The sequence below is a fragment of the Hypanus sabinus genome, chromosome 9 (assembly GCF_030144855.1).
Source record: "Hypanus sabinus isolate sHypSab1 chromosome 9, sHypSab1.hap1, whole genome shotgun sequence".
In the NCBI taxonomy this organism is placed as follows: domain Eukaryota; kingdom Metazoa; phylum Chordata; class Chondrichthyes; order Myliobatiformes; family Dasyatidae; genus Hypanus; species Hypanus sabinus.
In genome coordinates, this window is record NC_082714.1 from 120,952,437 (window position 1) to 120,980,347 (window position 27,911).

Here is a 27,911-nt window from a genome sequence, read left to right on the forward strand (position 1 = left end):
TGCTTTCTGCAGTTCCAGCCAATTCAGTTGTTTTTTTATGTTCTTTCTCTAAATGCTCTCTTGACCTATTAGCAAAATGACTCTGAAAGCTCTGTGTTATGTGATTTTTTTTTTCTTTTTGCTTTTTAATCAGAAGGCAATTTTGGGTAACAGGAGTGATGTGGGACCTTAACAGGAATCCTGACCTTTGGCCTTGTAGTAGTGACTGTGAAAAGGGGAAATGATGATGGGATCTTGTGGAATAACGGACGTTGACATTGTAGCAAGAATAACAATTTAATAAACTAGTGCTTGTGATTGCTGGGCAGAAAGAAAGGTTGAAAATTGGTAAATGGTTTATTAGTTATCATTAAAGCAGGAGGGATTCTTCTGTCTCTAAAATTCTTGATGCATGATGGTATCTTCGCGTCTCATCCTTTATTGATCTTTACATCAATGATTACCAGCATGACACTGACCACAATGATTTTTCCACTCTCCTTATGCACTGTAACCTACCTACTCTCAAACTTCCAACATTTACTCACCTCAGCGCAATCCTGAAAGAAAAGCAGTTCTGACAACGTGTTTTTGATCTGAAATGTTGCATCTCATTCACCTACTGCCATGACCTGTGATGCTTTTGGCACTGGTGAAGGCCAGTGACTACTTATTAAGTAGTGCGTCCCCACAAAACCAGAAGCCTTGGATGAAACATGAGATCTGCAATCTGCTGAGGGCAAGGTCAGTGGCATTCAGGTCTGGAGATGTAACTAAATAGAAGAGGTCCAGGTACAATCTCCGGAAAGCGATCTCACGTATAAAGTGGCAATTCTGGACCAAACTTGAATCACTGAAGGATGCTTTACAGCTGTGGCTGGGCTTGAATGCTATCATCTCCTACAAAGTGAAACGAAGTGACATAGGTAACAACAAGGTTTCGCACCCAGATGAGCTGAACAAGTTTTAAGTTTGCTTTGACCATCCAAACATGCAAAGAACCTTCCGGAACCCTCCCAGTCTTTCAGGCCAATGTGAGCATATTCTTCAGGAGGGTAAACCCATGGAAAGCAACCAACCTAGATAGGGTTCCTGGCAAAGTAGAAATGACCTGGGCTGATCAGCTGACTGGAGTTTCACTGATATTTTTAACTTTACTTCAGCAGTCTGAGGTACCCTCCTGATTCAAGCAGGCTTCAATTATAACCTAATCTGCCTCAATGACGATTGCTCAGTAGCACTTCCGTCCACAGAGATAAAATGCTTTGAGAAGCTGGTAACAAAACATATCGTCTTCTGCCTGAAAAGTGATTTGGATTTAACATGACATCTAGAACTTCGACAAATTTCTATGGATGTGTAGTGAAGAGTATACTGACTGGCTGCATCACAGTCTGATATGGAAACATCAATGCCTTTGAATGGAAAACACTACAAAAGGAAGTGGATTTAGCCCAGTACAACATAGATAAAGCCCTTCCAATCATTGAACACATCTACATGAAATGCCGTCGTGGGAAAGCAGCATCCATCAACAGAGATCCCCACCACCCATGCCACGCACTTTTCTCACTGCTTCCACCAGGTAGAAGGTACAAGACCCTCAGGACTTGCCAACCCGATTCATGAAAAGTTACTACTCTCCAACCATCTGGCTCTTGAACAAGGGGGATAACTACACTCGCTTGTCCTTCCACTGAGAAGTTTCCACAACCAATTAAGGATTCTTTATTAGAACACCCGGACGGTGAAGATGCATACATCATAATGCTCTTCATTAAGTACAGCTTGGTATTTAATAGGTTCAAGGTCCAAGGTTAATTTTATTGTCAAAGTATGTAAGTATAATACAACTCTGATATTTGTCTTCTCCAGATAACTATGCAATACACGTGAAAAGTAAAAGAAACAAAACTCGCAGACCCCAGAATCCCTGATTCCCTCCTCAGCAGAAAAAAAACAGCAGCAATACAATCCTTGACCCTCTCTCCTGCAGAAAAAAGGACAGTAACAATAACAATCCTCGAGACCTCCCATGCAGAAAAAATAACGACAATATACCTCTTGATCCCCTCACTTGCAGAAAAAACAGCAATAGTAACAATCTCCTACCCTCTCCCTGCAGTAAAAAAGACAGCAACAATAATAATCCCAACCCTTTCCCTGCAGAAAAAATAACGGCAGTACAATTCTTGATCCCCTCATTCGCAGAAAAAAACAGCAACAATAACAATCCCTGACCATCTCCTTCACAGGAAAAAAGACAGCGACAATAGCAACACATCCCCATCCCTCCCCCTCAGAAAAAGAAGTTTCCTGAGAACTAATCAATGAGCTTCAAGACATAGGCATCAATACCTCCTCATGCAACTGGATCCACCACTTCTTCACTTGCAGACCCCAGTTAGTTCAGATTGGCAACAACATCTACTGCACAATCACCATCAGCACAGGTGCACCACAAGGCTGTGTGCTTAGCCACCTGCTCTACTCACTTATACCTATGACTGTGAAACTATGCACAGTTCCAATGCCCTACTACATTTGCTGAAGACACCACTTTAATTGGCTGAGTCGAAGGTAGGGATGATTCACCATATGGGAGGGAGGTTTGGAAATCTGACTGAGTGGTGTCACCAACAATCTCTCACTCAATGTCACCAAGACCAAGGAGCTTAATATTGACTTCAGGAGGAGGAAGCCGAAGGTCCATGAGCCAGTCCTCATTGAGGGATAAGAAGTGGAGATGATCAGCAACTTTGAATCCCTCAGAAAGCATGGCAGCACCTCTGGTTTCTTAGAAGTTTGGGGCGGAGCACAATTGCCACGTTTGGCAGAAACCTGTTATAGTAAATGACAAATCCTAAAAAGTTCCTCAACATGTCCTTTTGTCTTATGGTGTCCATCACTGCTTGAATTTTCTCAGCACACTTGTGTAATTCTTGTGCGTCAAGGTGTGATCACAGTAAGTGAAGCTTTTTTTTAAACAAATTCACAATTGCCATGTTGTGTTCTGAGCCCATAATCATGTTACCTTTATAGCACTGTTTTTAGATTTTGGAGATCAGAATCAGGTTTAATAACACTGGCATTTGTCATGAAATTTGTTAACTTTGCAGCAGTAGCATAATGCAATACATGATGATATAGAAAAAAACTTGTGAATTAAAACAGTTAAATTAACTAAGTGTAGCAAAACAGAAATAAAAGAACAGTGAAGTAGTGTTCATGGGTTCAATGTCCATTCAGAAATTGAATGGCAGAGGGGAAGAAGCCAATCCTGAATTGTTGAGTGCGTGTCCTTGGACTTCTGTACTTCCTTCCTGAGGGTAACAATGAGAAGAGGGCATGTGTCCTGAGTTGTGTGATCTTCATGGTATATTTGTAGAAATTTGTGAGCGTTTTAGGTGACATACCAAATCTCCTCAAACTCATTATAGCTGCATCAATATATTGGGACCAGGTTATGTCCTCAGAGATATTAACACCCAGGAACTTGAAATTACTTACTCTCTCCAATTCTGATCCCTCTGTGGACTGGGGTGTGTTCCCTCATCTTAACATTCCTTAAGTCCACAATCAGCTCTTTGGTCTTACTGATGACAAGTGCAAGGTTGTTGTTAGGACACTACTTAACTAGCTGGTATATCTCTCTCCTGTACACCCTCTTGTCATCATGTGATGATTGTATCATCAGCAAACTTACACTTGGGCTTGGAGCTGTGCCTAACTACACAGTCATGGGTGTAGAGCAGGTAGAGCACAGAGCAAGCTGGAGCCCAGTACATCATAAATAATTAGCCACAGAAGCTGAGGTGTGCCAGAGCAAGGTGGAGATGTTATTCCCAATCCGCACAGATTGTGTGGATTCCTTGTCATCCTTGTCAGTCATAATGATGTCTTCCAGGAAACACTGATGGCCAGGGCAACGTTGCAGCACCTGGTCCATTGCTTTCTGCCAGAGTGTCGGTGTAGTTGTTAGTCCAAAAATAAGTAAATTCTAATGATAAAGCCCTTTATGAGTGTTTACGGTGAGAAACACTTCTGACTCTTCTTTGCTGAAGTGTTTCTCTCCAGACAGGTTGGCAAAAATGTCCTCTATCCAAGGGAGAGTGTATTGATCTATTTTCAGAACTGAGTTGATGGTGACCTTAAAATCACCACAAATCCTGACATCCCCATCTGTCTTGGTTACTGGGACCACTGTTATTCCCCATGGGCAACTCTCAACATTGGAAAGAATTCTTTCAGCCTCCATGTGATTTAGCTCATTGGATACTTTAACATGGATGATATAAGGAACCAGATGGGATTTGTTAATCTTGGGCGTGATATGGTCATTTAATATAATTTTACCTTTGATATTTGAGTTTTCCAAAGTCATCCTTGAACATTGCTGTGGCATCATCTAGCATATATCTTAATTTGCTTTCAGTAGATTATACTGCAGGGGATATAGTAGGTAAATGGTGGATGGTTCTCCAATTAAGTTCCAGTTGGCTCAGTCACTCATGACCCCACGATGCAGGGCCCTCCTGTTTTTACCACATACAGGTCCAAAGTGGCTTGTTCCTAAATGTTCTGTCTGTCACTCCCACAGGAGTCACTTTTTCCTCCAGTATGTTCATATTTGGATATCTAGAGTTTTCAGTTCAGTACAAGAACATAAGACTAAAAGACCATAAGATATAGGAGCAAAATTAAGCCATCTGGCCCATTGCGTCTGCTCCGCTATTTCATCATGGCTGATCCAATTTTGCTCTCAGCCCCAATTTCCTGCCTTCTACCCGATTCCCTTCAAGCCCTGACCAATCAAGAATTTATCAATTTCTGCCTTAAACGTGCATAAAGACTTGGCCTTTACAGCTGCCTGTGGCAAAAAATTCCACTGATTCTCTATTCTCTGGCTGAAGAAATTCCTCCTCATCTCCATTCTAAAAGGATGCCCCTCTATTCTGAGGATCTGTCCTCTGGTCTTAGACTCTGTCACTATAGAAAACATCATCTCCCTATCCACTCTATCAAGGCCATTCTCTATTCAATAGGTTTCAATGAGGTAACCCCTCATTCTTTTGAATTCCAGTGAATACAGGTCCAGAGTCATCAAATACTCTTCATATGATAAGCCATTCAATCCTGGAATCATCTTTGTGAACCTCGTTTGAAACCTCTCCACTTTCAGCATATCCATTCGAAGATAAAGGGCCCAAAGCTGTTTATTATACTCCAAGTGAGCCCTCACCAGTGCTTTATAAAGTTTCAACATTACATCCTTGCTTTTATATTCTAGTCCTCATTGCATTTGCCTTCCTCACCACAGACTCAACCTGCAAATTAACCTTGAGATAATCCTGCACAAAATCTACCAAGACCCTTTGTGTCTAAGTGTTTCTCTCCATTTAGAAAATGGTCAACCCTTTCATTTCTTCTACCAAAGTGCATGACCACACACTTTCCGACACTGTATTCTACCTGCCATTTCTTTGCCCATTCTCCTAATTAGTCTGTCCTTCTGTTGCCTCTCCACTTCCTCAAAACTACCTGCCCCTCCACCTATCTTCATATCATCTGCACACCATGAAGAAAAGCCATCAATTCTATCGTTCAAATGATTGACAGATAACATAAAAAGAATTGATCCCAACACAGACCCCTGTGGAACACCACTAGTTACCAGCAGCCAGACAGAAAAGCCTCCCTTTATCCCCACTTTTTGCCTCCTGCCAACCAGCCACTACTTTGTCCATGCTAGAATCTTCCCTGTAATACCATCACCTCATAGCTTGTTAAGCAGCCTCATGCATGTCACCTTGTCAAATGCTTTCTGAAAATCCAAGTACACAATGTCAACTGATTCTTCTTTGTCTATCCTGCTGGTTATTTCTGCAAAGAATTTCAACAAAATAGTCAAGCTAGATTTTTCCTTGAGGAAACAATGTTGACAATGACCTATTTTATCATGTGCCTCCAAGTGCCCTAAACCCTCATCCTTAATAATTGACTCCAATGTCTTCTCAACTACTACAGTAAGGCAAACTGGCCTATAGTTTTGTTTCTACTGTCACTTTCCCCCCTTGAAGAGTTGAATGTCATTTGTAATTTTCTAGTCTTACAGAGCCATTCCAGAATATAGTGATTCTTGAAAAGTCCTTACAAATGACGCCATGATTTCTTCAGCTACCTCTTTCAAAACTCTGGTGTGTACATCACCGGCTCCAGGTGGCTTATCTACCTTCAGATCTTTTAGTTTCCCAAGAACCTTTTCTCTAGCTATGGTAACTTCACACACTCCATGATCCCCGACAGCTGGAATGTCCACATATTGCTAGTGTCTTTTACAGTGAAGGTTGACTCAAAATACTTATTCAGAATGACCTTTATTTTGTTATCCCCCATTCCCACCTTTCCAGCATTATTTTCTAGTGGTCCGATAACCACTTTGGCATTGATCCCAAATCTAAATGAATCAACATGCAATAAGTACTATCAGCACAAATGTGTACATATCAGACATAGCAGGGAGAGTAGATTCCAGCACATTACTTTCTGTGTTGAAAATGTCTCAAAACACTCACAATTATTAAGCCTGTCACTGAACTGAATGCTCAGATAATTCCCTCAATTCAAGCAAGTAAACTGAAATGGACTCTGCTTCCTATTGATTCCACTTATGAAACCTTAAGTTTTCTGCAAACAACAATGTTTTTGGTTCTAAATGTTCCTGCATTGTTTTTACAATATTAGCAAAACTCATTTTGGCTGGTTTGATTAGAGCAGTTAAACTTTTGAGGAAACTGTATGCTTTTTCACCCATTGCACTCAGCAATACAGGAACTCATTTTTCATTGCCTATTACATTTGCTTCAAAATACTGTTCAATTTGTTCAGTATATATCATCCAGTTATCTGTTTTGCAATCAAATTTGTTCATCTTTCTGATGAGGCCTTTTCTGTTTATTTATGATTTATTATTATCATCTGGTACTCAGTGTTTACAGACCTGTGGCAGTATTCATTGCTTGTTAACTTGTCTATTTTTTGTCTTTTTAAAAAAAAATTCAAACATCTCTCTTCTCATCAGAAGAAAAATATGCTGCACTTCATCAGGTAGGTGGTCATCTGGGGTTCATTTTAAAACTTCTTTATCACTATTGTTAGGTATTGTAACTCCAGAAATTAATTTAATGAAAAATACAGGAGCTGGGATACTTGTCTACTTCATTTTCTTTCCTTAATTTTTCAATGAGGCACTCACATATGACACAGTGGCATAATGACATATACCATTCACATACATCTTACATATAATCCATCATGAAATATGTAAATAAACAAAGCATGCTTAATCAAACAATATATTTACCATATTACTGAAATATTGAATACTCTACAGATACAGCCCAGTCCATCACAGGTAAAGCCCTCTCCATCATTGAGCATTTCTACATGGAGTGCTGTCACAAGAAAGCAGCACCTACCATTAAGACCCAGACCATCCAGGCCATACTCTCTTTTTGCTGCTGCCATCAGGAAGGAGGTCCAGGAGTCTCAGGACTCACACCATCAAGTTCAGTACAGGAATTACCACTCAACTGTCAGGCTCTTGAACCAGAGGGGATTTCTTCACTCAACTTCACTCACCTCATCACTAAATTGTTCCCAATACCTAAGGACTTACTTTCAAGACCTTTCCATTTCATGTTCTCCAAACTTTATTTTTTAAAATATCATTATTATTTCTTTTTTTCTTTCTTTTTGTATTTGCACAGTTGTTGTCTTTTGCACATTGGTTGTTTGTCCATCCTGTTGGCCGCCATCTTTCACTGTTTCTATTGTGTTCTTGTATCTACTGTGAATGTCCACAAGAATCTCAGGGCTGTATACGGTGACCTAAATGAACTTTGATAATAAATTTACTTTGAACTTTTATTGCTGCCCTTTACCTTTTGGCAGTTTAAGTATGAAAGAGGCTTTGCAGATGACTGAAAAGAATCATACTGCTTATCATTCTCTGGGACTGGCTACAATCATAATACAATCTGCCATTACTTCACAAAAAGTAAAACAAAAAAAACCTCAATAAAGCATCCAGTGTGTTAGTACCTATTTCACGTGTGCTTTAGTGTTGCAAATATGTTGAGGATCTTCAGCATTAAATGAAACATGAGATAAGAGTGTGCACTGGCTCTTTCTATGCTGGTTTTTCATCCTCCCCTTGCTCAATTCCTTTCCAATGAGAATTTGTTTTTCAAACCTTTCCTTTTTGTGAGAATAGCTTTCTGTATAAACTGATGAAATAAAGGAACAACTGGAAAGTGCATGATTTACTGTTACTTATGACAAACATATAATGGAATTTCATCATTACATATGTTTTAGATTCTAAAGTTTAGAATGACGAGAAGTAAAAATGCTGGAAGTGTTGAAAATGCTGGACCATCTACACAGAAAGGAAACAAGTTCTGACATTCTGATTGTTTGCCTTTCATCAGAATTTTATGTCACTTTGGATTTCCAGCATTTGCACTGTGGATTAATGTTTGCTTCTTTGTCTGCTAACTAATGTCATTTTAAAAGAGGAAAAACTGCCTAATTTAAACTGTAAAGGGCAGGAAGTAGTGGGTTTTAAGAACAGAAACTAAAATCCCCTAGCCTGCACCTTTGATGTAAAGCTCAGCACAATAGATTGGGTGATAGACATGGTGCTACAATAACTTTCTATATTAACTTTTAATTAAAGTACCTTCATGTATTTTCATAAAACAAGGTCAGAACAATTTGTTAACTGTTTGTAGACACCTTAGTTAATTGTTTCACTGTATACTGAATTTTCCATGTCAAGAAACTTTAATCTTGTGTGATTTATTCTTGAAATTTCTACCCACTGAGAAATGGTTTAGGGCCAGTTAGAGTGCTTCAGCTTCATTTGTCAGTATTAATAGTGAGTGCTTTGAGACATTTTCAATGTGGAAGGCAATGTGCTGGAATCTACTCTTCTTACTATGTCTGATGTGTAAACATTTGTGACTGTTAGTACTATTGCATGTTGATTCATTCGGATTTGGGATCAATGCCAAAGGCAAGCTCTTAACTCAAATTAGTCTGCATTTAGTGTGTATTGAGTTAGATGGCCTAATTCAAACTCTGCCTAACAAGCTTGGTTGCATCACAAATTTCTGGTCAAATCTGGGACACACCATAATTGTGCCAGGTTGTATTTGATGTAGTCCTAAACAATGCTAACAATGTTTTACTAAGGTCATGACTCAAGAAATAATGATGGGGATATGTAAATCATTCCTGTTTCCAAACATGCATTCAGTCAAAATTGGTTTTACCTTTCAGATTTTATGAAATTAAGAATATTCTCCACTGACTGGTGAAATTGAAATTATGTTTATCTTTAAAATTATACTGCTGCTATTAAAGGCTTACATCAACAAATTAAGTATGACTTTTCTAAAACGCAATGTTGAGATTTTTCTTTACAATTCCACAAAGGATTCTTCAATAGAAACAAAATCCTTTGGAAATGAGGTTTAGTGTGCAAATGTTTGACTTATGTGCACATGTAAAGATGTTTTATTTTAGAGGCCAGTTTTTTGTTCATGGTCATAAATGATCTGGTCTAAGCAGCACAATTTGTAAGTGTACTGATGACATGATACTACAAGGCAAACTGGAAATGGCTGCAGGAACCAATACTGTACATAAGTTAGCCGATTAGAAAGACAGGTGGCAGGTGTAATGTAAAGGGAAAAGTGTGATGCAATGCATTTTTGGAGACTATCAAGGGTCATGAATATAAATCTAATGAAAAAGTGCAGACACAGGGCAAGAACAAAGGGATCCAATGATTCAAATGGGGAATAGTTAGTGCAGAGACCACTGCATATTTTAAAAATAGCATGAATGAGCATTTAAAACAAAAGAAGTATTTGGCATTAGGAGATAACAGGCCAGTGAGATTAGTTTGGAATAGCTCCAGAAAAATATAAAGCACAATGCATTAAATGGCCTCCTTTTGTACTATAAAATTCTATAAGTCTTTTATTACTATTCCTTTTTCCTGTCAGCATGTCAGTAAGTATGTGCCTCCAAATGTGTGCTGTTGCTGAGTTTGAAAGGGAGCCCAGCCTGCATTACTAATGCAATCTGGCATGCACAATTAATGTAACTCACTCCAGGAGATGGGACTCACTTTCAATAATGCATAAAAAAGTAATTTTATGTTCTATTTTGTTTAGTCAATAATATTGAGGACTAAAAATTTCACCACAAATCAAACTAGTAATTAAACAACAAAAGGAAAGCAAATTTCTCTGGATCCTGTTATTTGCCCATTCCGAATTGTGAGGCGCTTTTATTTTTATGAGGCTATTCTGGGGCTCCTGTTGTGTTACTACTAGATTCAATGCGAAAAGTATGCCGGTTGATCCCTCAATAACATCATAGCTGGTTTGATCTCTGCCCCAACACCACTTTCCCATTCAAAAATCATGAATATCCCTTTGTATTTCCAATATATTCCAGTCTTCATATTGAATATATCCAATAAGTGCTACTTTCACAGCTCTCACAGGATACAGAATTCTTCTCTCCATTGGTTATAAAAAAGTATGACCTTTTGAAAGAACAGATTTTAATCTCTGAAATGGACAACCTTTTACTTTGAAATTATGCCTACAATGGGGAACAACCTCTCAGAATCAACTCTGTCAATCCATTTTGTTTTACATATATCAATCAGATCTCCTCTCATTCTTCAACACACACAAAATGCTGGAGGAACTCAGTAGTCCAGGCAGCATCTATGGAAAAGAGTGCACTCGACATTTCGGGCAAAGACCCTTCAGCACGACTGCACTCTTTTCAATAGATGCTGCCTGGCCTGCTGAGTTCCTCCAGCATTTTGTGTGTGTTGATACATTTCCAGAACCTGCAGATTTTCTCATTTCCTCTCATTTCTTGGTATGCATTTGATAATAGGGTCAGCCTGCTCATCCTCTCTTCAGGCATCAGTCCTTTCATCTCAGAAATCAGTTTAATGAACCTTCATTGAACTGTCTCCAATACAAGTAGATCCTTAAACATGGAGATCTAAACTATACATAGTACTATAGGGGTGATCTCATCAGTGCTCTGCAAAGTTACATCAAACTTTTCTGCTAATTCTCCCTAATCCTTGCAAAAAAGGACAACACTCCATTTGCCTCTCATATTATGTGCTGCATCTAGATAGCAATAGATAGATTTTGTGTTTTTTATACCAGGAACCTTAATACCACAGTGTTTTGTAGTTTTACGCCAATTAAATAATAGTATTCTTTATACATCATCTCTTCCAAAAAGCATAATTCCCACATTATATTCCATCAGTCATTTTCTTGCCCAATCACTTAATATATCCAGTTCTCATTACAACCTCTTTGTGCCCTCTTCACAACTTGTTAACCCGTTATTGGATCATCAGGACCCTATACCCAAGTCATTAACACATACTGTAATTACTTGAGGCCCCACCACTTATCTTTGGCACTATTTACAGAGTGCTAATCAAAAATTAATTTATTTATCTGGACTCCCTGTCTTCTGTTAGCAATTCCCTTATCTATGCCATAATATTTACCATTAACTTATGCACACATACATTGTGTATGGAATATTGTTGAATGCCTTCATGAAATTTGAATAAACTGCAGCTACTGATATCCCCTCATTCACCATGTTTGTTAAATATGAGAATTATCAAACACTAATTCCTTTGCATAAAGCCACATTGACTCTGTTCTTATGGCATATGACTTTACAAAGGTCTTGCTATTATTTCATTAATAATTTATTTCTGCATTTCCATAATGACAGATTAAACTTCAGGGAAATGTGCCAGTCCTTTTGAACCTCAGGGAATTTTGCTGTAAAGCAACCAACTTGTCATTGCAACCACTTACTTTAAAACCATAGCATGAGGCCATCGGATCCAAGGCACTTGTTGGACTTTAGCCCCATTAATACCCTAAAAATTTGTTCCTTCTTCTCCTTTCTCCTTCTATTATTAACAGGGCATTAATGGAACATAAGAACAGAAGAACTAAGAACAGCAAAAGGACAATTAACCTTTTGAACATGCCCTATACTCAATAAAACCATGGCAGATCCAATTTTGGCTTTGACACTGCCTCCTTGTTCACTCTCGATGCCCCTTGACTGCTTTCATAGTTCAAGTATTTAGAATATAATGCAAAATCTTATGTTATGTCATTTTGACCCTTGACTATCTCTAAATTGTTTGACTGCTTTCTGATATCCACTAGCTAAATCTAACATCATGAATTGCAGTGGTGCTTTACTTCCAGATGAGCTCAACACCTTTTATGCATACTTTAAAAGAGAGAATAAAACTACTGCTATGAGGATCCCTGCAGCACCCATGACCCTGTGATCTCTGTCTCAGAGACTGATGTGAGACTGTCTTTCAAGAGGGTGAACCCTCGCAAGGGAACAGGCCACCTCGCTGACTATCAACACCGGTGCACCTCTAGGATGCATGCTTAGCCCACTGCTCTACTCTCTCTCTCTCGCTCTGTCTCTCTCTCTCTCTCTCTCTACACCCACAACTGTGTGGGTAGGCACAGCTCAAATGCCATCTATAAATTAGCTGATGCCACAACTATTTTTCCAGAATTTCAAATGGTGACGAGTGGGCATATCGGAGCGAGATACATCAGCTAGTTGAGTGGTGTTGCAGTAATAGCCTTGCACTCGAAGTCTGTAAGACCAATGAACTTCAGAAAAGGTAAGATGAGAGAACACAAACCAATCCTCATAGAGAGAGCAGAAGTAGAATGAGTGAGAAAGTTCAAGTTCTTGGATATCAATATCTCCGAAGATTTATCTTGGGCCCAACATATTGATGCAACTACAAGGAAGGAATGACAGCAGCTGTATTTCATTAGGAGTTTGAGGAGATTTGGTAGGTCACCAAAGACTCTAGCCTAATTCTACAGATGTTTCTGGTCAGACCTCACTTGGAATACTGTGCTCAATTCTGGTTGCCTCACTACAGGAAGGATGTGGAAACCACAGAAAGGGTGCAAGGAGATTTACAAGGACAGGGGATTGGGGAACATGCCTTCTGAGCATAGGTTGAGTGAATTTGGCCTTTTGTCCTATCTTCAAGGAGCAATGATTCAAAATGGTGGCATCTATCATTAAGGACCTCTAACACCCAGGACATGGCTTGTTCTCAGTGCTATCATCAGGAAGGAGGCAGAGAAGCCTAAAGGCACACACTCAATGATTCAGGAACAGCTTCTTCTCCTTTACCATCCAATTTCTGAATGGACATGTAACCCATGAACTCTACCTTACTACCTATTATTTTCATTTTGTGCTATGCTAATATATATATATATATTTATATATATATACATACACACACGTACGTTTGTATATATATTTACTGTAATTCATTTATTTTCCTATTATGGATTGCATTGTACTGCTGCTACAAAAATAACTAAATTCATGATGTATGCCGATACTATTAAAACTGATTCTAATTTTGATATTAAAAATTTTTGTGCAAGGATAATTTCTTTGAATCTATCATGATCTATACATCTGAATTATTTTTTTTATCTACTAACTTTCTATTGCCAAGTGTCTAAGAATGAACACAACTCCTTTAATGATTCATTTAGTAACTATACTCAAATTGACACAACTCAACTCCTCTGCTGCTGAAGCAGTCTCCAGGTCTTTGGACCTCCAGACCTGATTATTTCAATGAACCTCATACTTTCCATTCACTTTAGGTCATTTGAATCTCTGTTTTCTAAGTCTTAACTGGCCAAAGTCCGTTTGTCCACCACTTCTTCTACACTGAGAGTCAAAAGTCCCTCAGTTCCCAACAGGCTCTGAATTAAATGAGGGCTTGGTTTTATTATTCTTAGAATTCATGTAATCTACACTGTTTCCAAGTCTTCCATGGTTTTGTCTACCCCCTTCTCTGAAATATTCTCCAGTTCTACAACCCTCTGAGATATCTGTGCTGCCCCAATTCGGACCACTGGAGAAGTCCACACTATGGGCACTATTTCAGCCATAAGGATCTTCTTGAATTTCCTCCCTAGAACTCTCTACATGGTGCACATTGAAAGCTAGCTGTGTAACTTAGTTTTATTCTTTCTTACTTCTCTTAGTTTAATTGTACGTCTGTGCACTTGGAATGCTACTGTGACACTGTAATTTCCTTTGGGGTCAATAAAGTGTCTATCTCTCCATCTAACTTCGATTTTTGTCATGTTATTTTTATTATTTGGAGATGCAGAATAGATAAAGACCCTTCTGGCCCAATGAGCCCACACCAGCTAATTGCACTCATGTGACCAATTAAGCTACTAAACTGTACATCTTTGGATTGTGGGAGAAAACTGGAACACCTGGAGGAAAGCCATGTTGATATGGGGAGAATATACAAGCTCCTTACAGATATTGATGGAATTTAACTTGGGATTCTGTGCTGTAATACCACTGTACTCATGGCTACTCTGCTGTGTTGCCCGTGTGCCCCAGGTTCCCTTCACGTGGATTAGATTTTTGATTATGCTTGATAATACACCTTTGAACTGTCTTGGTACTGTTTACTCTAAAAAAGTGCTATAAATACAAGCTTTTTTCAATCTACTTTAGATTTTGGAAGCTATTTTGCAAATTGGATAAAGGTTATAGTTCTCTGCTCGTTCCCTAATGTGTGCACTGCTCTTAAGCATGGGGCAGGATTTCAATACAGTCATGTGAAAATGTAAATGACTATTTTTCTTTCAGAATAAGTCATAATTTCCACTGCAGAGATGAAAAGAGTTTTCCAGTTTCATAAGGCTTTCCAGTTTTATTTCACAATATTCACCAAATGATATCTGCTAGAAGATTTTGTTGCCATGGAGAATTGATGGAGGTTTTTTAAAGTTCATTCCTTAGGTTTTTAGGATTGAATTCTTTAACTATTATGTCTAAGCTCACAAAAATGCAGGAACAATTCTGAATTAGATATTTTATTCTACTTTAACCCTTCATTGTTCATCTTCCTCTGTTTATGGTGGCATCGATCTTCTATTTCCAGCATTTGCAGATTTCTTCGTGTTTGCAATAGTATCAACTTTACTGAATTATTACATTACCTTCTCTAAGTAGATTCCAACAAATAATTCTGAGAAAATAAAAGGTCAGTTCTGAAGATTTTGATAGTAAAATAAAAGATCTGTTCAGAATATTTTGATCTATATGCCAAGCATTAAATATGTCTTAGTTTTAACTCGACACCGCATTGAATGAGTTAATAAGCGTAAACACAGAATACATTTACCGTCTGTCTGAAGAAATTCAGGAAGCCCTTCTTGGCTGGTTTAACTTCTTCTTCAGCCTTAATTTGCTGTGCAACTTCAGAATCTTTACTTCCCTGCTTGGAAATCTGTTTCTGTGGTTGTGACGTGCCCTTTTCTGCTTTCATACTAGCAGTACTAGTCACATTTTCTTGTTCAAACTGGATAATAAATGGAATGGAATAAATGGAATATACCTTTATCTATTTCACATGAGCACAATGACAGCTTAATAAAATTTGTGCACAAGATATTAAATGCAGTATTTCTAGTCACTAATTGAATACAAGTCGGTGAATTAGCATCATGGAATTTAAAATATACCATTACCTTACATTTTGAATTTCACTGACCTGTGATTCCTTGATAGTCTGTTTAAAAAAAAAGAGACCAAAATAAATTAATTATTAAACAAGGTTTTACTTAATTAAATATATAATTTCTGAGATGTCGCATCTGTTTGTGAGCAGTTCAGCGCACCAATGTGCCATGTTCACTGCTATACCAAGATTCATCGCCAGCTTTGGTTCTGAAACCGAGGCATGTCAGAGTGACAGACAATGTAGGGTTGAACGCTTAAGGTAGATATTCTTTATTACAATTCTGTTCATCAGCATTTATAGTACTCATCCCTGTCTCTATGAAGAGGCCATGAATGCTCAGAAATATCCATTAGTTTACAAATTTCACTAGTAACAAATAAAATGATTTGCCTTCTCTGATAGCACTGCTGAAAGTGGTGATGTTTTCCACTGTGAAGAGCAAGTTTAGAAGGTGCAGAGAAATGCACTGCAGTCATACTTCTGTCCAAAAGACACATCATATGACTTTAGAAAGGTATCACCTTTGCTGCTCGGTCTAAATCCTAGAACCTCCCACCGAATTCACTTTTGGTTTACTTTCAGTTGAAGGTTTGTCCTGGTTCAGAACGTGGCTATCCTAACTTCTCTTGGGTAATCATGGTAATTGGGCAATAAATACTGGCCTTGCCAGAAAACCTACTTTAAATAAATGTACAAGCAAATACTTATTTGATGTACATGTAACTTTTTGACCTTACTTGGATTTCTAAATATTAAGCTACAATGTTATTGTAAGGTTATTGCTGTAAATAACATATTTTCTTTAGTAATAAATTATAATGCTAATGGTTCCCTGAAAAATGATAGGCAGTTTTTTCTCTAATTTCAGTCATTCTATTTTAATTACATTGCTATGATTAAGCAAGAATGTTTTTAGTTTAAGCAACAGACACACAAAATGCTGGAGTAACTCAGCAGGCTACACGTACCTTAGACCAACTACTGCACAGAGTCTTGCCATCTTCAGAAGTTTTCTGACGACTCTGCCATAGTTGGATGCATCAGCAAGGGAGGTGAGGCCGAGTACAGGGCTACAGTGGGAAACTTTGTCGCATGGTGTGAGCAGAATTATCTGCAGCTTAATGTGAAAAAGACTAAGGAGCTGGTGGTGGACCTGAGGAGGGCTAAGGCACCGGTGACCCCTGTTTCCATCCAAGGGGTCAGTGTGGACATGGTGGAGGATTACAAATACCTGGGGATATGAATTGACAATAAACTGGACTGGTCAAAGAACACTGAGGCTGTCTACAAGAAGGGTCAGAGCCGTCTCTACTTTCTGAGGAGACTGAGGTCCTTTAACATCTGCCGGATGATGCTGAGGAGGTTCTACAAGTCTGTGGTGGCCAGTGCTATCATGTTTGTTGTTGTGTGCTGGGGCAGCAGGCTGAGGGTAGCAGACACCCACAGAATCAACAAACTCATTCGTAAGGCCAGTGATGTTGTGGGGGTGGAATTGGACTCTGATGGTGGTGTCTGAAAAGAGGATGCTGTCCAAGTTGCATGCCATCTTGCAGAATGACTCCCATCCACTCCATAATGTACTGGTTAGGCACAGGAGTACGTTCAGCCAGAGACTCATTCCACCGAGATGTAACACTGAGCGTCATAGGAAGTCATTCCTGCCTGTGGCCATCAAACTTTACAACTCCTCCCTTGGAGTGTCAGACACCCTGACCCAATAGGCTGGTCCTGGACTTATTTCCACTTGGAATAATTTACTTATTATTATTTAATTATTTATGGTTTTATATTGCTATATTTCTACACTATTCTTGGTTGGTGCGACTGTAACGAAACCCAATTTCCCTCGGGATCAATAAAGTATGTCTGTCTGTCTGTCTGTATATCCAATTCAACAAAAATTACAGTGGATTCCACTTAATTGGGCCAGCCACCTAGTTGGGACAACTCTTAAAGAATAAAATCAAATCGAGAAAATCGGCAGGATTCCCTTTGCTTATTTGGGACAATGCGCCGCTTAATTGGGGTAAAAGATTTACTGACTAGGTGCTAACCAGCATCAGTCTCATGCACTTGTGCGGCCGTTGATGCTGCACCGTGCTTAGAATGAACAGCTTTTAAATAGCATGAGTTGCATGTGTTTCTGTTTAAAAAACAGTGATTTTTGTCACTTATAGTTGGGGAGAAATAAGCAGCAAGACATTTCTGAACTGTTAGACTCACTGCAGCATCAAACAATCAGACTTGGAGATGCCAGAAGCAGCCGGGAGTGAAAATGTTACAATTTCACCACTTCAGCAAATTAAGAAGGACAAAAATTTGAAGGTATTGGCAATAATCTTGAACGTACAATGAAAAAGAATTTTTACAGGATGCAATCATTGATAGCATTGTATGAAGGCAATCCATCATCTGCACTCAGCATCTGTGTTGATTTTGCATTCATTGGATGAATTCCTCTGTTAATAACTATCAGGAACTAACACACAGTTCTTTACTACTGTAGTACTAAACTGGTGGTGGTGGAGGGAGTACATTCGGATTGGAGAGTTGTGACTAGTGGTGTCCCACAAAGATTGGTTCTGGGACCTCTACTTTTCATGATTTTTATTAATGACCTGGATGTGGGGGTAGAAGGGTGGGTTGACAAGTTTACAGACAGCACAAAGGGTAGTGGTGTTGTGGATTGTCGAAGGCTGCAGAGAGACATTGATAGGATGCAGAAGTGGGCTGAGAAGTGGCAGGTGGAGTTCACCCCGGAGAAGTGTGAAGTGGTACACTTTGAAAGGACAAACTCCAAGGCAGAGTACAAAGTAAATGGCAGGATACTTGGGAGTGTGGAGGAGCAGAGGGATCTAGGGTACATGAACACAGATCCCTGAAAGTTGCCTCACTGGTAGTTAGGGTAGTTAAGACAGCTTATGGCGTGTAGCTTTCATAAGTTGAGGGATAGAGTTTAAGAGTCGTGAAGTAATGATACAGCTCTATAAAATTTGGTTAGGCCACACTTGGAGGACTATGTCCAGTTCTGGTTGTCTCACTATAGGAAGGATGTGGAAGCATTGGAAAGGGTACAGAGGAGATTTACCAGGATGCTGCCAGGTTTAGAGAGTATGCATTATGATCAGAGATCAAGGGAGCTACGGCTTTAGTCTCTGGAGAGAAGAAGGATGAGAGGAGACATGATAGAGGTATACAGGATATTAAGAGGAATAGATAGAGTGGACAGCCAGCGCCTCTTCCCCAGGGCACCACTGCTCAATATAAGTGAATATGGCTTTAAGGTAAGGAATGGGAAGTTCAAGGGGAATATTAGAGGAAGGTTTTTTACTCAGAGCGTGGTTGGTGCATGGAATGCACTGCCTGAGTCAGTGGTGGAGGCAGATACACTAGTGAAATTTAAGAGTCGACTAGGCAGGTTTATGGAGGAATTTAAGGTGGGGGATTATATGGGAGGCAGGGTTTAAGGGTCGGCACAACATTGTGGGCCGAAGGGCCTGTACTGTGCTATACTATTCTATGTTCTATGTACTATTGGTAGTGTTCTAATTTGTTCTGTATTTCATTGAAATACATAATTTGTTACTCAGTTTATCTTTTTTTATACCTTTTCAACTATTTCCATGAAACTTTGGTCAATTCAGGTAGCCACTTATTGGGGCCAAAATATACTGGACCCAATGTGGCCCAATTAACCAGAATCCACTGTATTTTAAAATAAATATTTAAAACACTTTAAAAAGTAGAATATCTATTTATTTTCAGCACGAGTGAATCTGCAGATGCTGGAAATAAATAAAAACACAAAATGCTGGTTTTCCTGATGAAGGGTTTCGGCCTGAAATGTCGTCACTACCTCCTCCCATAGACACTGTCTGGCCTGCTGAGTGCTGCCAGCATTTTGTGTTTTTATCTATTTATTTCTCTGTTTCAGCAAAGAACTTTATCGAAAGAGATTACTGCAGTGAGAATAACATAATTTTAAATTAGAATAGCAAACATATTATTACTTACTTTTTGCTTAAACAGTTTTCCAAACGGACTTTGTATCGGCGACTTCTCTGATTTTGCTCCATCAGCAGAATCTGTACCTTTAGTCTTGGATACCTTCTGTTGTTCTAATTTGTGGGCTTTGGCTGCTGGTTCCTTGTGTTCACCATTTACTTTTTTCTGCAAACCATTCAGAAAATGAAGGCAGAATTTCAATGTGACAGTTCTACTGGCATCAACACCACTCTGGCATCAGCAGAGTAAAGAAAAAAAGTCAAGCCCTTTGCTCATTCTAACAATCCTTCTCAAAAGTTAGGTTGTGAATGGTGCTGAATTTATATGCTTTTATTTAAGATTTTTGTCCACACCACTATTTCTATCCTTTGCACTATTATCACATAAAACATGATACTACAATAATAAACTACTCTTTGCATAAACATTTGATACACATGAATTGTTTTTTAAAAGATTATATTTAACATCATCCTTCCAAATTTCCACTCACAATGGTTCGGCTATAAATGTTTGTGGTGAATGGCAAACTGGAAAATGCAAGTATAAATATGTCAATGAAATTTTAAAATATTTCTTTGCTTTCCTTGAAGATCTTTGGTGCGACTTGAAAATTCTGAACTTACAATATGCCAGCTGCATTTAATCAAACAAATTAACAAACATGAACTGTAGGAAAGATTAATTTCAGTTTTGTTGCACATTAGTAATTAACTCAATCATTAAGCACAGTCATTTTTTGAGCATTTTTTTCCACTTGCCATCTGCAAAAACAGATTACATATTTATTGTAATGTGTTAAAAAGAAATTAAGCTTGGTTTTCCAAATACTTATATGTACTTCATTTTATTGAGAATCTCATTTACTAATTGTCAATTATGCTATTGTCTAAAATTCCATATTCTTGAACTGTCATTATATTTACACCCATTTCGTATCTTCAATGTGACCTTTAACAAACATAGTTGTTACCTTTTAACTTATAAGTATTCCTTGTGTGTTGAAGATGCTCACCATATAACAATTATAATAAATTATGCTGGGTTTTTTCTATTTAGATTAGCCCATTATGTAGCAAACTATTTATGACATTAAAAACTGAGAAGAGATTCTTCATTCAAAACTTCAATGATACATAAGAAAGTTAAAATGATTAACACTGTAAGAATTACATTAAAAATTCATTGCATTGTGCCCTTGAAAGTTAACTCATGGATTTGCAAGCATGCTAATCTGCACACTTTCGTAGGAAGGGGAAAGTAATATTGAAAGGTGATTAACCACGAGATACTGTCAAACTGCTTAAAAAAACAGATTTGTCCTCTTGTTTGTCCTCTTGACTGAAGATAGTCAGTTGTATTGAAAACCATAAATGGATAAATGAGAAAGTTTACCTTTTCATCTGATGCCTGATGTGAGTCGTGATCTATCTTGGTAGAGGACTTTGTTGGAGTCACCTAAAATAATCAGCACATCGTGTAGTTTTCAATTGCATATTGACAAACCAACAAAGAAATTATTTAGAATTATAAAATGAATTATTTTGATGTTAGTGTTCTGATACCCGATATCTGAGGGGAAGAAATGTAAATGTAAGTGTACCTGGAAATTGAAAGTTTTGTTATGCTGAGCAAAAAAAAATCCAATTGCTTTAAGTATCAAAGCCTGTTTGAAAGCATTTGTGCCACCATACCAATTTGCTTTTAATTGAAAAGAGGATTAGCAAAGTGCTGTCTTATTCACTTTCCAGATGTCCAGCTATTTACTATGAATTCGAAACTCTGTCTCCGTGTGATTGTACTTCCTATTCTGGGCATTTCTAAAGGGCTCTACACAGATTTCCAGGCAGGTCAGCTGCTCCCACATTTCTGCCAATTGTTTTTGAGTTGAAGAGTAGGAGGCATTGGGGAATGCCCTGGTGCAAGTTTTCTCCCAATCTCCCAACCCAACCATTGGGGCAGAAACTCACAAGGAGATAGTGAAATCACCAGTTACAACAAACACGTGAAAGATACCACCTACGAACCTGCACAGAAACTTGCACAGCTGTACAGAGAGATTGACTAACATAGCTCATGCTGCTACTAGTTCAGTGAGTTAACCTGCTGGTTTTGCAGTGACTCTATGAATTGGATATAAAATTTGGGTTCTGCATGATTAAGGTCTTACAGGGACAATGGTACTTAATAGATTTAGAAAGTAAAACACAAATGAAACAAAACAATAAATGTATTTCTATGCTTTGAAGAAGAATTTCTGCTTCATTTTCTTTCAATCCAAGCATCCTTGCATAAAGTCTAACACTTCCAGCGTTGTCCATTGATTGCCTTGATAATGAATATGTCATAACATGGTAAGGTTATCAACACAAGGCAAAACATAATGACTAACATAAAATGTGTTAGAATCAAATATTAATAATGTATTCTTTATTTTCCTATGAACAATGGAAATATTATCACAAAGGAAAATAATATATTTCATTGAGTAATAATTCATTGATTGTTACAAGGGAAAAGATTAATAATAGCAACATAGATTCATAAAACATCCTTAACTTGAAGAAGGATCTAGTGCTTTCCTGGCGAATACAACAAATAAACTTTTCTCAGCCTTCAAGCCAGGTACAGGTATCGATTCTAACCAAAGCTTTAATGAGAAACTGCCATCTTCTTCAGGAATGATGCCCTGAAGAAGATGGCAAAGTTTGTCATCAAAACATTGATTATAATCAATATCTATACCTCGCTTAAAGCTGGAGAAAATTTTATTGTCCTTAACTTGTCTCAATCAAGCTAATAGAAGAAATTTACTCATGAAGGACAAAATGAGCCAAAGAGTATATCCCTATAAGAAAAACCCTTTTTGGGCATTGTGTTTAAGAATAAAGTGATTTGTGGGATAAATAGTAATATAACATCCAGAATGGTACAGACAAATGTTGATCAAAATAGTGAACATCCAAAGAAATTACAATAAGAAGACCACAGTTTTCGCAAGAATTGTGGGCCTGGAGGAAGTTACATATCCCAGGGAAAGATTTAAGTAAAGAAGAAAATTTCAAATTTGAACTTAAAGGATTTGAGAGACACATTTCGTAAGAACAGGGTGAAAGGTGAGTGAGACATGATATCAGGTTGGCATTAGTACTCATGAAGGATGAAGGATGGGAGCCCAATCCCAAAAGAGTTGGCTGGAGATAACTTGGTTATAAATAGTGTTTTCAATAGCTGATGAGCTGAGAAAAAACCCGAATTGGATCATGTTATATGGCTTCAGTGGCGGAGATATGAAGAGATTGATTTGATTGTGGAAGTTTGGGGTCTTTTAAGGGTGAGTGAAGATGGTGTTTTTTGTTTAACAATGCCTCATTAAAGAAATTGTGCCTCCAGGTCTTGCTGTTGGATCAATAGAGTGATCAATAGGAAGGTTTGAAGGAAATATAGTTGGAAGGCCTTACCAATGATTTCAGGTGATGTACCCAAAGATTTGTTTGTAAGGGACAGGCCAAGGATCAATCCTTGGAGCTTCCATAGGTCCCCTTGTGGTTTATAACAAAGCAACATCAAGATTAAGAGATAGAAGGAAATATCCCAGAAAATGCAACATAAATTCTTGAGATACCAAAGGAACAGAAATTAATATTAGTGCTTGGAATTCACATTCATTGGTCAACATATAACACCTAAGAGATCAACACATTATTGTGTGTTTGGCTTGCAGAATGCATGTTAATTGGTATATGAGTAAGTAACAAAATCGTTTGTGAAGGGTAGTGTGGTTGATATAGTCCACCTGAACTTCAGTAGTAAGATCTTCAACAGTGTCCCTAATCAGAGACACTGTTTAAGGTCTTGTAAGGGTTGTAAGGGTTAGAGTCCCCTCCAGCCTTCTCTATGCCAAGGGAAAACAAACTAAGCCTATCCAGTATTTCCTCATAACTGGAACATCCCTGTCTGGTGAATCTCCTCTGTGCTTCGGATTCATTAGGGCATACATGATAAATAGTAGGACCCTATGGAGTATTAAAGATCAGATATACTTTAGTGTACATGTCCAAGGATTTCAAAGGGAAGCAGCATAATTAGATAAAATTGTAAACAAGGTGCTCAGCATTCTCATTCTTCATTAGCTGGAGCAATGAATGTTAGAGCAGTGAGTCCATCGTACAGCTTTATCAAACATTGGTGAGGCCACTGCCTGATTGCTGTGTGCAGTTCTGGTCACCACATTACAGGAAGGATTTGGTTGCACTGGAAAGGGTGCAGAGGAAGTTCATCAAGGTGTTAGAATGGATGGAAAATTTCAGATATGAGGAATGATAAACTTGAGATGGTGAGGTTGAGGCTGACCTGACAGAGGTGTATGAAGTGATAAGAGGCATAAGTTTCTTCTAATAAAGGTATGAAAAACTAGAGCGTATTGGTTTAGTGTCAGTGGGAAGAGGTTTAGAGTGTAAAGGGGAGATTTTTTTTTTAATAACCAGACGGTGTTTTGAACCTGGAATGCATTATCTGAGTAGGTGGTGGAAGCAAGTACTGTCATGACATTTAGTAAGTACTGTAAATACAGTAAATGAGCATTTGAGTTGACTCACTATTTTTGTTGTTCTTTTTTGCACTATTCATTATATATTTCTTATTGTAATTTATAGTTTCTTTACTAAGTATTGCACTGTACTGCTACCGTAAAACAAATTTCATAGCATACTGTATGCCAGTGAAAAGTTACAATTTTATCAAAAAAGTAATAGAGGTGACTTTTTTCGTTGCAATTTTGCATAAGTTTTTGCCCTGTATTCTTTAAACCAGAAATAATTTAACATCCTGGCTAATATGCTAAAAATCATGTCAATAATTGAAACAGCATTTTATCACTACTTACAAGTGTTTTGAAGAAATTCATGACAGAATTATCATCTGCAGGCGTCCCTGTTTTATGTTCCTTCTCAGTATCCTTCTCAGATAATTTGGCAGATGCTGGATTTTGAGATATGTTATTACCATTGGATGATGTCATATAATCCTTGTTACCATCACCAGTTTCCTAGAAATTAGTTTCGAGATCACATGTGTCAAACAGCTTCTTAATGTATTTATTCCCTTAATATAGAAATCCTATGGCATTACTCAAAATGAGTGAGACAATCTGGTTTTTATAAAAATCAAGATGCACAGTCCACTTTGGGGATAAACACAAGAGATTCTGCAAATGCTGGAAATCTTGAGCAACGTGCACACAAGGAAGGAGGAACTCAGCAAGTCAGGCAAAATCTAAGGAGAGAAATAAACAGTTGACACTGGGTTGAGATCCTTCAACAGGACTGGAAAGGAAGAGGGCACAGATTGTGGCCAACAGACAATGGTTGATATCAAAATGTATTTATTAAAATATAGGGTTTTTTGATTTCATCAATTTGCTTATTTTATCATGAAACTTGTAATTGCATTGTATGTATTTTAATCATGTATTATTTTTAAAGCTGAGAATATATGATAAGACATGTTAAGTGGAAGTAGATAACTGGTCATTTATTGACCTTGGAAGAACAGTTAGCTTCATTTTGTGGTATCTTGCATTTTGATGACAATGCAGGGAGCTTTGGACATTTAACTCTGGGTGAAATGAGATCAATAGCAACAGAGTCTATATTGGTTTTAGAGTTTGACTTGATTGTAAAAGTATTACAGAAATTTGGCACAGTGATTTCAGCAGCACAATGGCAAGTGAAAATAGTATTTGACCAAACATGGGTATAGAGTAACACGTACAAATAAGCTGGATGAATTCAGCAGGTCGGGCAGCATCTGTTGAAAGGAGCAGTCAACGTTTCGGAGTCCTGACGAAGGGTCTCAGTCCGAAACATTGACTGCTCCTTTCAACGGGTGCTGCCTGACCTGCTGAGTTCATCCAGTTTATTTGTATGTGTTATTTGATCACAGCATTCTGCAGTATACTTTGTGTTTACTATGGGTATACAGTCCATTTTGGTTCACTGCTGCATCCTCACTATGAGGGGTGAAGGAAGGGGTAGACATGGGCCTGATTACACTAGTTTGGAGGAACTGAATGTGACCAAACAATGGATTGGGACATTCTAAAGGACCCTCTGTAAACCATGAGAATTGTGTTTGGTCTAGCTCCATGTCTCCACATGCCAACACAACTGTAAGAAAATCATTCCACCTACTTCAGATGAAACAAAACATATTCACAATCTTCACTTAACTAATCTAAATGCATAAGTACAAGTACAAGGACGTCATAACAAACATTTGTAAAACAATCATCCAGTCATAATTGGAGTAAAGTGTACCATACTTTCAGAAAGATATAAAGGAAATTAGAGAAATGTAGAAGGTACTTACCAAAGTTACTCCAGGAATGTGTTTTAGTTACATGATAGATGGAAAAGCTGGGATTGTGTTCTTTGCCTCAAAGGAGGGCATGAAGGAATCAAATTGAGGTATTTAAAATCATGGCAAGTAGAGAGTAGGTGGAGAACTGTTTTTGTTGACAGAAGGTTCAAAAAGTAAGAGCCACAAATTGAGAGTGAATAGGAAAATAGACTAAAGAACACATGAAGATAAATCATATACAGTGTGTGGTGAGTGTCTGCAGTGCTCTTTCAGGAGTAATTGTGCAAGCAGATTCAACCATAGCATTCAAAAGGTGAGTCTGATAAATATCCAAAAGAAAAAAAATTGCAGGTCTATGCGAAAGGCCAAAATAATATAGCAGGCATAGACTTGGCCTGGTCAAATGGCCTTCGGTGCTGTGACCATGTGATGGAAACCCATCTAATTTCCATCATCCCGCTCTACCAGCCCCTTCTGCTGATAACTGCTTCTCCTCTGCATCTCTCCCACTATTCATCTTCCTAGTTGTGATTGTGACAGCTACCACCCACGTTGCTACCTTTCCGTAAGACCTTCACTTTAAAGCTTCTCTTTAAAACTCACCCCTCCACAAACAATGGGCTTCCTAATATCAAGCCCTTAACCTGGCATTCATAATCATCTAACTAGTTCTGTGAGCTGCCTCTGGATAATTTTCCACTTCAAAGACAAGATATAAATGCAAGTTGTCACCATTCTGCCTCACCAGGCACTGTGGTTAGACACAAAGTGAGAAGTTTTAGATTTTATTGTTGCTTCAAGCAATTACTGGAATTGAAAAAAATTACTTTATCTTGAATTTGAAGTTGCTGACAAAGGAGAAGACAGAATGAAAACTGCAGTGAAAGAAATAAATCAGTCTACAATCGGTAAAAGTAATAATATTTACTCCAATTGTAAACATTACAGATTTGCGTTTTCCGGTTTAATCACAGCAAATAATTTACATCAGATTTGAACCCCAGATTCCCTAATTTCATGCTTGCTCCAGGCTACAAAGCCATAGATCCATAATATTTTAGTATTGCATTCATTACTTGATAACTATTTTGTGAAGTTAAACTGAAAATTAAAAGTAGGCTCATTAGTTAGTTAGATTGATTTGTGCCAACTTATGAACTGCCTTGAACAATTCTCACAAATCTATGAAAGGAGTTCATTGCACCCTACTTTAAAAGGGCTTGGAAGAATAAGGCTAAAAATAATAAACTTTGAACAAATGTAAAATATAAGTGAATTGTAAAAAAGAAATATCTCTGAAAAGTTAAAAACATGCACATCAACACTGCCAAACATTTTGTAATAAAGGAGTCTACATAAAGTATATTGGTGCCCTCCTGTTCTATATTATATAAACAATCATATTTTGCACTTGGTTATAAAGAAGCATCGTTTAAATTTCAATGATCTAAGTGTTCATGAGCCATGAGGAATTTGAAACATAATACTTTCAGTTCTACTCAAAGAAGAAAAACAAATTACGAAGGAGAAAGCTGAAAAATACTATTATTGTTTTATGGCCTTTGGAAAATAAACTGTAAATTGATGCAGTGTTGAACTCCGAGTGAACAGCAAAGTCTTATTAAAATGACTCATTTATTGTTACTGAAATACTAGCTGCTAGCACAGGATAATGAGGTGCTTGTGTCCGCACCAGCAGATGTTTTGAAAAGAACTTGCAGCATAATGGAGAATGCCAGTACTCAGGATTAACACACAGCTTTTCTGACTGAACCAATATGCATTTTATTCTACAAAGCATTCTAAAAATGATCACAATATTTCTCTTCTTCCTTCCAAACTTTTGTTTATTGATATTTTC

General features: G+C 37.9%; 1 protein-coding gene across 1 annotated transcript in view; it reads right to left on the minus strand.

Moving 5' to 3' along the window:
* LOC132399759 (breast carcinoma-amplified sequence 1 homolog) overlaps window positions 1–27,911 on the minus strand; it is a 122,788-nt gene that overhangs the window by 21,101 nt on the left and 73,776 nt on the right. Inside the window, exons 4-8 of the mRNA XM_059980477.1 lie at window positions 24,576–24,737; window positions 21,086–21,148; window positions 19,700–19,855; window positions 15,716–15,733; window positions 15,347–15,523 (exon numbers count right to left, since the gene is read on the minus strand). Of these exons, the coding sequence (XP_059836460.1) occupies window positions 15,347–15,523; window positions 15,716–15,733; window positions 19,700–19,855; window positions 21,086–21,148; window positions 24,576–24,737 (576 nt within the window). The remainder of the gene's footprint in view (window positions 1–15,346; window positions 15,524–15,715; window positions 15,734–19,699; window positions 19,856–21,085; window positions 21,149–24,575; window positions 24,738–27,911) is intronic.